This window comes from Adiantum capillus-veneris, chromosome 28 (genome assembly GCF_014529385.1).
Source record: "Adiantum capillus-veneris isolate H3 chromosome 28, ASM1452938v2, whole genome shotgun sequence".
Classification (NCBI taxonomy): Eukaryota; Viridiplantae; Streptophyta; class Polypodiopsida; order Polypodiales; family Pteridaceae; genus Adiantum; species Adiantum capillus-veneris.
In genome coordinates this window covers 97,520,025-97,533,027 of record NC_140958.1, presented here as the reverse complement: position 1 = coordinate 97,533,027, position 13,003 = coordinate 97,520,025, and the positions used below count along the sequence as shown (strand labels likewise).

The 13,003-nt window shown below is 42.5% G+C and overlaps 1 protein-coding gene across 1 annotated transcript; it reads right to left on the bottom strand.

The window, feature by feature from the left end:
• Window positions 1–5,291: 5,291 nt before the first annotated feature.
• Window positions 5,292–11,148, bottom strand: LOC147420942 (thermospermine synthase ACL5-like). Its single transcript, XM_086504213.1, has 10 exons — window positions 10,468–11,148; window positions 10,242–10,308; window positions 9,714–9,808; window positions 9,486–9,588; window positions 9,306–9,394; window positions 7,144–7,300; window positions 6,730–6,805; window positions 6,585–6,643; window positions 6,368–6,510; window positions 5,292–5,779 (listed from the first exon to the last, which is right to left on the bottom strand). Exons 1-10 carry the CDS (start codon window positions 10,974–10,976, stop codon window positions 5,698–5,700), a joined length of 1,380 nt encoding a protein of 459 aa, XP_086360339.1. The 5' UTR covers window positions 10,977–11,148; the 3' UTR covers window positions 5,292–5,697.
• Between the last annotated feature and the right edge of the window lie 1,855 nt (window positions 11,149–13,003).

Sequence of the window (13,003 nt, the reverse complement as noted above, 5' to 3'; positions counted from 1 at the left end):
AGTCACGAAGTAAAGGTAATTCCCCAAGGACAGAGTTTTCATGGGTCCACAAACATCACCTTTGCACAAGCTGCAACTTGCATGTGGCCCTAACTGAACCATCCTTTGGAAACTTTGAATGCTGCATCTTACCCAAAATACAACCTTTACAAACATGTTTGACAAGTGCTTCAAGAGGTGGCAAAGAAGCAACCATATTAGATTTCTGCAAATGCAGCAAACTGGCAAAATTTAGATGCCCAAAACATGCATGACAAAGTTTTGCATTTGAAATAGCCTTAGAATCCACAACTGCATTTGCAAAATCTTGCCCACACTTGTCATACAAAGTGAGCTTATACAGCCCATGACATAAAATGCCAAATGTAACAATTTCATCACCAAAACTAAGATCATGTACTGTATATCTGTCATCCACATATTTGACTACACGACCAAGTCTAGCAAGTGTAGATACAGAGATCCCAGGTACATACAATGCATCAACAAGTTTGAAAGAAATGCCATTTACAGTAGAAAACACAATCTTTCCAACTCCCTTAACCAAATAAGAGGCATTGTTGGCACGTGACTAAATTCCCATGAGAGATATCCTCGAGAGAGGTAAACAATTCACATTGAGAGGTAATGTGCTTTGTAGCACCATTGTCAAAGTACCACACATGAGTATCTATTGCAATTGACATACATGCATCATGGACAGAAGGATCATGAGTGCACTTTGCACTAAAGGCCCATTCTGTATCAACATCAACATCACAATCTTCTTTCACAGAAGACTCAACAATAGCTGCACTTGTAGGGGAACTTGTAGTCGATCCAACCTCTTTCTTTTTAGCCTCTTTTGCCTTCTATTTTGGACACTTCTTGTTCACGTAATCATTAGCTTTACAATAGCGACAACACATATTCTTTTTTCCCTTTTCACCAAAATTCTCAGACAAATTGCTGCTAGCAGAGGCATTAGGAACAAGTGATTTACCACTCACAGAAGAACTATGAGAAATGGCTACATTACTGTTTCCACCTTTTCTTTGAGTAGCAATAAAGGCCTCTTCAACTGCATGCTGTTAGCCTTGTTTTTTCAAGAAATTAACTCTTGCAACAACAATGTGCATGATGAATCAAACTTGAGGATTTCCTTAGGTCATGAGTATCCAAGTACTAGCAAAAGTCTGGTAAGAATTTGGCAAAGCATCAGGAACAATTTGCACAAGAGAATTGTCAGAAATGACTTTGCCTATAGAAATAAGTTTCTCATTGATATCCTTGACACCATCAAGGAAAGTGTCCATCTCATCTTCCTCATGCATAATCTTTGACTCCAACTCTTTATGCAGCAATTCAATTTTAGCCTCATTGCAACTTACATAAAGACCAACCAGAATATCCCAAGCCTGTTTTGCAAATTTTGCTGAACGAATATGAATAGTGTGCTTCATAGACAATGTAATCAAAGCATGAGCCTTTGCATCTTTTACATCCCAATGAGCTTGCTTAATTGTAGGTGAAATAGATCTGGCAGCAGCAATCCTGCCACCAAAACTTGCAACATCCTCAACATCGCCTATATCCTTAGAACCAGGACGTACATCAATGCCGTGCACAATATTCCAAACGCCCTTTTTCACAAGGACATGTTGCATCATATAAGACCACACATGATAATTGTCTCCATCCAATCTATCCTCAACAACAAACATTTGGAACACATCTGTGTTGTTGTCAGCCATGGCAAATGCTGCACCTTACTGCCCAAAAAGAGGAAAAACAAAGTGGGAACAACACGTTCTATATGGCACAAACCGTAGAAGTCTGTAAGGGACCTGTTATGCAGAAAACGACAATGACAAAAATTTGCACAAAAGGACGAAATTGCATGCACTGTATTGCATGTGGTGGAAACGGAGCCCAAATGAGCCCGAATGGAAAATCTGAGTAGACCAAGCACTACGAGGTCTCTCGAAGTATTTATCAACTTGTTGATGCTCGCCAAAGCTCATAGAAATCGGAGATAGTGAGCACAAGTGTGCAGGAGCTGTTGGCGACTAAGCCCGAGAGGATGGAACCTACTCTGCTATCAATTGTTGGAATTAGTGTTGCAAGCAAACACACACAGCTTGGAGAAGATGAAGGAAGCACAAAGCACACAACAAAGAGTGTATTACTTAGTGTGCAATGAAAGATAAGATAGTCCTAAAGTTATGGGCGCATATACAATGCACATAGGAAAAAACCTCCTAGTGAGGGAAAAAAATTCCCCGATGGTCCTGATTGTGTTCACACACATCCCTACCACATGTATATGGTAAAAGACTCCAAGAGGTCTCCCAAATGGATGATTGAAGGCCACCTTGGGCTCTAGGTCCCTATCAACAATGGAAAGGATGCCACTGTACCCATCAGCTCCTTCACCACAGAAGACTAGCTTCTTCCCAAATGTTTGTTTTCTTTTGCTATGAGCATCCAGGTAGTGCTCCTGGATGGCCCAACAGTTGATCTCATTACCTTTTCTAACTTCCTCCAAGAAGAGGGAACTCTTCTTTCGAATTTTTAGGCCTTTCACGTTCCACAATTGGATAATTATCTCTTCCATTACTGAGACAAGGTACGAACTCCTCCACTTCAAGAAACACCTCCTCCGTGCCCTATTTGCGGTTGTCTTCCTCCATTGATGCTTTCTCATTCACAATCTGAGCACTTGGTTGCTCAGTTGTCATGAGTGCTCAGTGTTGGCGTCCCGTAGCACCTCAAAGGTGTTATCATAGATGAAGGGGGTCTTGCAGATATCTGGCAGGGCTTCTTTCAGTTGTCCAACCGTCCTCGCCTAGGATTTGAACCTCTTGCATGAGATGTTAGCGATCTGTTCCCACCCTTTATCCTTCTTTCCATAGGTGGGTGACAAAACAATCTTTTGCACCACTAGGGTTGACATTTTTTGCTGGGTGGTGGATGAGAAACGATACCTAGGGGTGGCCTTACCATTGCTAGGAGGGGCTTGGACTGGCTTCTCTATTTTCCCATTGGTTTTTGTGTTCACATTGACCCGTCCCTCTTTCCATGATTGATTATTATTCTTTTGAGGTAAATTTACAGAACCAGCTGTCTGGGGCACTATTGACACCTCTTTATCCTTGACAATAGGTCCTATTGCCATGGTCAAGGTGGTGGGACAAGCTTTGTAGCAAAGTGTCCAATTTTTTTGCACTTAAAGCACGCACCAAAGAAGGTGCCAAAGTTGAGTGGGGATGACCTTTAGACCGGCTCCCACATTCACCACCAGATTTTTGGGCTGAAGTTTTCTAAGATCCCACAAAATGCACACCTTATTAGATGAGGTACTTGCTGCTTTTAGAAGAAGGCACAACTAGTGGAGTCTTGAGCACTGTTGCCAATTCCTTCAAGTTTCTCCTTAGCCAAACATGGAGGTTGACAGATTCCACCCACACCGGGCACTTATCCTGGAATGCATTAGTAGATTCAAAAGAGGGATTTCAAGCACACAAACCGATGCCCGATTGAAGAACAATGGGATTTTTGCTAAGACTTTAGCCAACATGGATGCGCTATTGAATTGCACAAAGAAAAAACCTTTTGCGACGTATTGGGAAAATAGCATCGACCCACCTTGATTCAAAACACTAAGACTATACAACCAGCTGATCAGTTTGGCTTTGGCAGGCACGCTGCCCATAAACCCGAACACCAAAGTGGAGCTGGCCACCTCTACTAGCTGCTTTTTTATGAGGCCAGACGGGACAACTATTGTGAATGCATCTTCCACTTCCACCCTACCCTTTTAATAAAAATAAGGGTAGCTAAAAATGTCTCAAAACCTTGATCCTTAATTCTGATCAATAAGAAGGCAATTAAGGTTGTATTACACCTTGTGACCCCTCAAGTTTTCATTGGTCTCTTACCAAAGCAAGGGGCGGTGCATGGAGGCCATGTAAGGTTGAGTGATGCGGCTACCATTGGAATGAGCACCTTGATTGGTGGATTTTCTAATGGTAGATTTCGAAGAAGTAGCCCCATATTGACTCATGGGTGGAATGATATGCACCTATCTTCCAAAAATTGGCGTTATGAATATCTTGGGTGAAAGAGAGTCCATAAGAATTCCAAGAAGTAGCCCCATATTGACTCATGGGTGGAATGATATGCACCTGTTTTCCAAAAATTGGCATTATGAATATCTTGGGTGAAAGAGAGTCCATAAGAAGATCTTCATTCTGATCAATAAGAAGGAAATGAAGGTTGTATTATACCTTGTGACCCCAAAGGACCAGAAGCTTTCATTGGTCTCTTCCTTGTAGCAAAGCAAGGGGCAGTGCATGAAGGCCATGTCGGGTTGAACAACGCAGCTACCATTGGAATGAGGAACTTGATTGGTGGATTTTCTAATGGTAGCCTTAGGAGAAGTAATCCCATACTGACTCCCCATTAATTAATGTGTGAAATGATATGCACTTGTCTTCAAAGAATTGGCATCGTGAATATCTTGGGTGAAAGAGGGTCCATTTACATATACACTTGGGGGCACTCCTTGAATCACATTGTGGGAGGGAATGATGCCAATGGATGATGGTTACAACGGGGAGGTTTGGGGTACTATGGGTGTTGGGGCACCCACCCTCACTACCACCTCCATTGTCAGTGTAGCAGGGCAGCTATTGCTCACATAACTATGCAATAGTGAAGGGTTGGGGAAAAGAGTAAGTCTCTTGTGGAGGGACTCATGGATTGTGAAGGCTAGTGTATCAACATGAAGTCTTTGTGAGAGAGAGAGAGAGAGAGAGAGAGAGAGAGAGAGAGAGAGAGAGAGAGAGAGAGAGAGAGAGAGAGAGAGAGAGAGAGAGAGAGAGAAGGATGTGCTACAATGATAAAGGCATAATAGAGAAGTGAGTTTGATAATATCCCTTGAGGGCATGTGATGTTGTAGTTTTATAGAGAGAACGCCCAGAGATCAATAGATGTGTAACCACAGTGTGTCGAGTGTATCTAGAGAGTGCTCATGTTCCCCATTGCAAGTGATTCATGGGGCCTGTAGATTAAGGTTAAAGAGAGCAAATTAAGGTAAGAAACTCTCTCAGGTGATCCTCTTGGTTTGTGAAGCTTGCTAAGGTTCTTCTATGGAATGTACATGCATTCCATGAACACTCCTACAAGAGGAATATGTGTGTGTGTGTGAGAGAGAGAGAGAGAGAGAGAGAGAGAGAGAGAGTTGAAATATTTTATTTCCCATAGGCATTCTCTACTCAAAGAAGTAATATATAGTCCTAGACATGCTCTACTCAAAAAAAGGGAAAGTTAGATTCATATGTTTGCTTTTCTTCTATCTTTTACAATCAATGGCTTCAAGATGGTTCCAAAATATCTCGGTAGGAGGAGGATGGAGGAGAGGAAGTCATCACAACACTTTGGATATGTCATAAGTATATGGTTTGAGAAGACCTCTTTGTCCTAAGTTTTTCAACTATGTAAAACTCCTCAAAAGTGGAGAGTCTCCAAAGTGGATGTGATACAAAAGTATATTGAGGCACATTCAAAAGTTGATGAAAATGTGTGGAGAGAGTAATGGGAAGTATGGGGATCTCTGAGAAGTTGAGGGTAGCCCTCTTGTATGGACATGTACACTTTGGTGGCTTGAAGCCGCATCTATAGGAGCCTTGCTGACCCTATGCGACTGCAGACCCCTTAATGAGCATTTGCACTTCTTCCATGGCCGTAAAGGAACCGCGCAGATTCCTCCGTGTAGACATGGCTTTCTTTAGCTAGACTGCAAGTGAATACATGGGAATTATTACACTATAGAAACCAAAAAATAATTTTCAATAAGATATCAATATTGGAGCTATGTTTAAAGATTTTGTACTATAACACACACACACACACACACACACACACACACACACACACACACACACACACACACACACACACACACACAAGAAGCTTTAGAAAATTTCTCATGTAGGAAAATGGAGTCTTTTCCAGTGTTTTTCATACAATGAATAACATCATGAGCTTCTGCTTGAGAGACACTGCATACCTAGCTAGGTACGATTGGGGGCAGGCGACCGCCGGCCCCCCCACGGGGCCGGCGGTCCCCTGCCCCCAATCATACCTAGCTAGGTATGCGGTGCCTCCCTCACATAGGCTCATGATGTTGAGGTAAGGCACAATGTGGGAACTAATGTGAGAATTTGTCCAAAACTTCTTGTGACACACACACATATGTACCCAAGCCAAATAATGGTAACATGCTCTAAATTGCATCAGTGGCTCGAGCTGATGAATTGTACACCCCCTTTTTGTGGTAATGTTGTCCCCTCAAGGAAAGGGAAAGAGTTCAAAGAAATTGTACCTTTCTCGCACGGTCTTGTTGAGTATAGTCGATGCGTGCAATGTGGCTCCATCAAGATAGCGGAGCTCCCCTTTTATCCGTTGTTTAATTTTGCAATCTAGCTCATCTATTGCTGAAATTTGGGTGAAAGGTTGATCTGAGGCCTGCAAATTTAAAAGCGCTTCAATAAAAACCTTTTGATTGAAACACTCTTTTTTGGGATTATTTGCCTACTTACCATAACCCATCCCCAAGTGTCTGCATAGGAGGGCACATGTGCAGAGTAAGCAACAACATCTGCACAAGAAGCTTCAATTACTACCACAATAAATGCATTCAATTTTCTGTAAATGCTTTCACATACTTAGGATCCATCTACTTACATGTGAAAACTTGTCTTAGTGTGTTGTAAATGGAAGTAAAAACTTCCTTATGCGACAAAATACCAGCAGGACCGGCCTGTAAATTTTGAGTTTTTCAAAAAATAAAATTATAACTTTAGTATCGTGTAATTTTAATAATGTTTGGAAATCTAAACATTGAGATTTATAGAATTTTTAACTCAATTGAGAAAATTAAATGGAAATGATTAAGTGCATAAAGATATAGTCAATGTGGTCGTTAAATGTATATTAGTGCATAAAGAAACATATTAGTGTATATTAGTGCATAAAGAACCATAAAATAAAAGGAGGAAAAAAAATATATGTGTGTATATTAGTGCATAAAGAACCATATTTGTGTATATTAGTGCATAAAGAACCATAAAGTAAAAGGAGGAAAATAAAGATGCTTACTTGGGTCACGAGAATGCCACCCGGGTTCAGCTTGGGCTTCACAATGGACTCATAAAATCCCTTTGTGTATAATAGATAGCAAGGGCCCCATTCCAATGGGTCGGCAAGATCTCCAATTATGATGTCAAAGCACTCGTCGCGGCTCTCTAGATTAGCTCTGAAGATGAAGAAACAAAAAATTGAGCACAAGAGAAGCTAAGCCCATAGAAATGCTCACCAAAATTATGGACAATTTTCATAGACTCATACAATATGCTATTGATGAACACTTATTTTAAAAAATTTGCACTGCTAATTTATAATTTCATGGTTAGAGAGTGAAAGTATGTATGCATAAGTAAACAAGATATATATAGACAGCCTTACTTCTTAATTAAGAAATTTTATGCTTCCCTCTGTGTGCAAAAATATTTTGCCTCCTCAAGCTTGCATCTCCTCTACATGTTGAATAAACAAGTGACCTTGCTAGGCTCTTGAGGAATTTCTAAAGCCATAGTTTTTTTTTTTTTTTTTGGGGCAATTCTCACATTATGTGGGATATTTGTATCGAAAGAGAAACCAACTTAGTACAATCCAACCCATACAAGAAAGGACTAAAAGTACCTCCATCTATTTTTTTTTTTTTGCAAAACTCACAATTGTGAGTGAGTTATATTAGGCAACCCATAGAATTACAATGTCTTGGCATGCTCGTGTTGAGCCATGACATCATCCTCCCTCTTACAAGGAGCCACCAATTCACAAGAAGATTTGAACATTTTCTCATGTAGGAAAACGGAGTCTTTTTCAGTGTTTTTCATACAATACATAACATCATGAGCTTCTGCTCGAGAGGCACCACATACCTAGCTAGGTACGATTGGGGTCAGCGGATCGCCGGCCCCCCCACCAAGCTGGCGTTCCCTTGCCCCCAATCGTACCTAGCTAAGTATGCAGTGCCTCCCTCACAAAAGCTAATGATGTTGCGGTAAGTCACAATGTGGGAATTATTGTGAGAATTTGTCCAAAACTTCTTGTGCAACCTGAACAATCATCAGCTTACAATCCCATAAGCATAGTTTTACTTGTATTTGTTACTCATGTAAAGCATCAAATTATCATTAGCAATCGGATCTCCTCCCCCTCATGTTTACACATGGGCACTGCTCTCTCTACTCCAAAACGTGTGTGAGAGAGACCCAATCTCTTAACTTCATAGTTATGAATCTAGCATAGCTTCTAGTTGTTGTGTTGATCAAGAAGAAAACTGCAATGTTATATTTCAAATTGGTATATAAGATAAAGGGCCTTGCATAGTTGCATATAAAACAAATAACTTGCACCCCTAGTTCACTGCCCTAGCATCTTATGGAGTGAAACTTGGGACCTCACCTTACCACCTTGCTATTCATGGGAAGAGTGTACACTGTCCATGCAAGAGTACACTACCCTAGTTCACTCCATAGCTTACCCTACTTTACTCTTAGTTTACCTAGTGATTTCACGGTGAAGATCGAGCCTACGTGCCATGGCCCCTAATTTGGGTCCTAGCTCTACTTTGAGGGACCCCGTGCTAGATAATGATGCCGACAAACTTGCGAACATACAAATTCCCCATAGCTATTGGCTGCTAGAAAGTGTACTTGCATGGTCGGTTTAGGGCTAGTTCACGTGGCGCAATGGTTGACAACCAACACGTATCTAGTTCACATGGAAAGCCAAAATTTCGCAAATACATTGCCGCAATTGGTGTTTTCTATTCTTTGCGAAGCTGAAAAGCGAATAGAATCCTGCGGTTTCCAACCTGCTCCATCTCCTCCCCTAGGAGTAGCATCGCAACCAGTTCGCAACCTGAAAGTGGCAACCTGGGCAACAACCAGCCATGGGAACTTCTCAAGTTCGTAACTAGTTGGCAACCCAACATTCATGTGAACTGGCCCTTACAATCTTGCCACTAATGAATTCTATAATGCCGGTTAGGAGCAAGAAAAATCGAAATCTTCGTATAATTTTCATCTATAAGTTGAGAAAAAAGTAAAGAGGTAAATAAAATAGCTGAAAATTACTGAACTTTCCCCTTAGAAAAAGCATAGAAGGAAGTGCGAAAAGAATTTTTCTAGAAAATTGGATTGGACAATGGAATGCGCTCAAAGTATGTCCAAAAAAGTGGAGAGAGAGTATACTTGGCGTCGTCGATGACGAGCTCCAAGCGGTTGCTCTGGAAGGCCTCGGCGTTGCACGTCAAGTGCGACTTGCAGAACTTCACCACCTCCTGCGCATTCCTCACAGCTTCAATACACCCGCGTTCGACCCCCACCAGCATTACCAAAAAATAAAACAACAACAGCCAAGCTTTGAATCACCTCATCGATGTCGCACATCACCACCTTCCTCACACTTCTGTGTCGTAGCGCCTCCCTGGCAGTAGAGCCCTCTCCGCCGCCCATTATGTAGACGCTCTTAGGCCTGCACTCACAGAGTTCTCTCTCTCTCTCTCTCTCTCTCTCTCTCTCTCTCACTCACACACACACACACACACACGCACGCGCACGCGCACACATTAAATTAGTGAAGGACTTGCTTGCACGCACCATTGATGCAGCAAAAGCGGAGGATGGACAAGACACTCATGGTACACCCATTCATCTTTTTCTGCACTTTGCATTTTCCTATCTAGGGTGAGCACCTGCACCATTTAAGTACTCCTTTAGGAAAAAATAAATTAAAAATACAATTACTACTTTAGGAAAAATAAATAAATAGATAAAGCTATTATCTTGTCATGAGATGAAGATCAAATCAACTAACATTCATCTGCTAATTAAATAACCCCACTTTTTTGGCTTTTCTTTGAGAATATTATTGGCAAATGCTAGAAACACACCTACACATGCATGCTATCCACTTAACACTTGTAAACTGGACACCTAAAGGCCAGCCTCTGGTTACCGAGGCGGCTTATGCCGCGGACGCTGCGGGAGCCATGGTTTCTACAAATGTTCATGGCTATGTGCATTTCTTTGTTGTTGCGGCAGCAACGTCGCCGGAGGCGATGGGAGTCCCACTTGTGCTTAATTATGAAGGACATCATTACGTAATTTTTTTGAGAAAAAACCAACCTTGCCAAATGGCTCTGTATCCAAAAGTGCAATCTCTTGAAACCTAGAGCATCCTGTAAACAAAATGCTGCAAGAGAAATGCCAAAATCACAATAAAATAAGGGTAGCTAAAAATGTCTTAAAGCATTGACCATTTTCTATAAAATAGAAGGATAGCTTAAAAATTGTCTTAAAACCTTGATCATTAATTCTGATCAATAAGCAGGCAATTAAGATTGTATTATACCTTGTGAGCCCGAAGGACCACCTCAAGTTTTCATCGATCTCTTCTTCGTACCAAAGGGAGGGGCGGCGCGGGGAGGCGACGTCAGGTTGAGCGAGGAGGCTACCATTGGAATGAGCAACTTGCTCAGTGGAGTTTGTGATGGTAGCTGCCTTAGAAGAAGTAATCCCATATTGACTCTCATTGGTGGAATGATCTGCACCTGTCTTCACAGAATTGGCATTGTGAATATTGTGGGTGAAGGAGGGTCCATTCACATACACACTTGGGGGCACTCCTTGAATCACATTGTGGGAGGGGGTAATGCCATTGGTTGATGGCTGCAAAGGGGAGGTTTTGGGCACTGTGGGTGATGGGCCCCCACCACCACCTCCATTGAAGGTGTAGGAGCTGAGGCTGTTGCTAACATAGCTATGCAATGGTGAATTAGGGTTGGGGAAGGGGGGCAGGTCTCTTGTGGAGGGAGCCATGGATTTGGAAGGGTAGGGTGTCAAGCATGCAGTTTCAGCCATGGTTTGAGAGAGAGAGAGAGAGAGAGAGAGAGAGAGAGAGAGAGAGTGCAAGAGCTTCAGCAAGAATGTGTGTGTGTGTGTGTGTGTCTCTCTCTGTGTGTGTATAGAAGGTGGTCTTCCTTGATTGAAAAATTGACAAAGGAGGGAGGCATGTGTGGGGAAGGAGGGGGGCGTCAACAGCCAAATTTATATGGGAGGCCGGTTAGGAGCTATAGGCGGGGAAGGGACGAGGGCTGACGTGGAGGGACAATGGCTGCGCAGAGAGGGTAGCCAGCTAGGCGTACGGGCGTGCGATGTGATTCGCCACATGATGAGGAGGGACTCATGTGGGCAGTGTGCCACATCAGCACGGGACGGGCCCAGCGCGCGTGCCACCTTTTAACCAAGGGTTATAGAGAGAGAAGGAAGAGAGGAAGAGAGAGAGAGAGGGCAAGGCCTTGCCCATTATAGATTGGGTCGGCCTTTCCATGATCGTGTGTATCGTTCCCCCCTCTTTGCTCATTTGGCCACCCACTCACTAGCCCTACATACATGCGCAACCAAAAGTACTCATCTTACATTGCACATGCATTTGGTCCTCACAAAGAGATTGCTACTCGTGCACCCTCATTTCCAAAGAGCCCCATCATCCATCCACCCTCCTCCCTAGCCTTGGGATTTAGTAACGCGTAAAACATCGACGTTTCTCCATAAAAGTTCGACCAACTGGCTCTACCATGTCTCTGACATGTCGCAAGGGTCTAAAGGATGTTGTGCATGCATGCCCTTCTCCTCCCTCACTTAAACCTCCAATGTTCCATTTTTAATCCTTTGCCTCTATTATCGATATTGCAAGTGTCCATATACTTTTAACACATGAATACACAAATAGAGTAAGCTATGGTATACCCCACGGCCCACACAAGGAGAGTGAGCTCTTGTATGCCCTATAAACACATTGACTAGGTCTTAGCTTACATCTCAATCGAACCAAATTCCAAATGTGTTGACTCTTAATGGATAGACCAAGACAACTAGCCCTAGAATAAATTCAATAATTCCTCAATGTATTAGAGTACCAAGGATTAATTTCTCCAACCAACAAGAGGAGCATGAAGATATGGTTTCTACAAGCGAAGCGACTCGTAGAAAAAGTGAGACAAATCGGATGATAGATAAGCCTGATGCGACTGGAATTGGATCCATTCTTGGATTCATTCTCCCAATACCTCGCTCTAAAGCTTTCACAATAGCTAGTAAGGCACATTATGAAATACGTGAAACCAAAAAAACCCTAGTTACATGCATGCATGTGGGTAAATAAAGTGTAGATGCATCTTTTTAAGCATTCTCTCATCCTAATCTTTTTAGGATTTCTGTTCCTCATGACCAAATTTGGCCCTTGAAGCTCACGAAGGCAAGGCACTGATCATAAGACTTGACGCGTGCATGGTAGAGGCAATCAGAGCTAACCTTGTATTGTGAGGCGATATTCTCGTAAGATTTCCCATATAAACTTTATTCATGAGATAATAGAGAGTGAGTGATCACTCTACTCCCCACGCTCATGCTACCATAGTGCGTAAGCACTAGAGCACTGTTATGGTCTTTGGCCTTGCTTTGGCATAAGATATTCTAATGGTTCTTTTGTATAGGAGAGGGCCTTTTACCATAATCTAGTCATAACATTAATCTAATCAAAGGCACTATTAAATCATCACGTTTTAGCATAGTAGTAAGGGTGTGCATTTTTAAGCTATGATGAGTGTCGCTAATCCACTTTTGCACATTGAAAGGGGCTTGGGCCTTTGGGCTTTTAATCTCATGTGGGGCACTTTTGAAGGGGACACTTTTTTCACCGTCAAGAAGGGGGCTAATGAGGAGGGGGGTGAACCTGAGGGAGAGATATTGTCTGATAAAGGTTGAACCTTAATCGAGGACGGGCTGTCATGAGAGTCGCCCACTTGGCATCTGTTCAAAGGGGCCGGCGTGCCCGAGCGCCATCATGCATGCATGGCATCATGCCTCCTCCTTCCCGGAAAGCATGG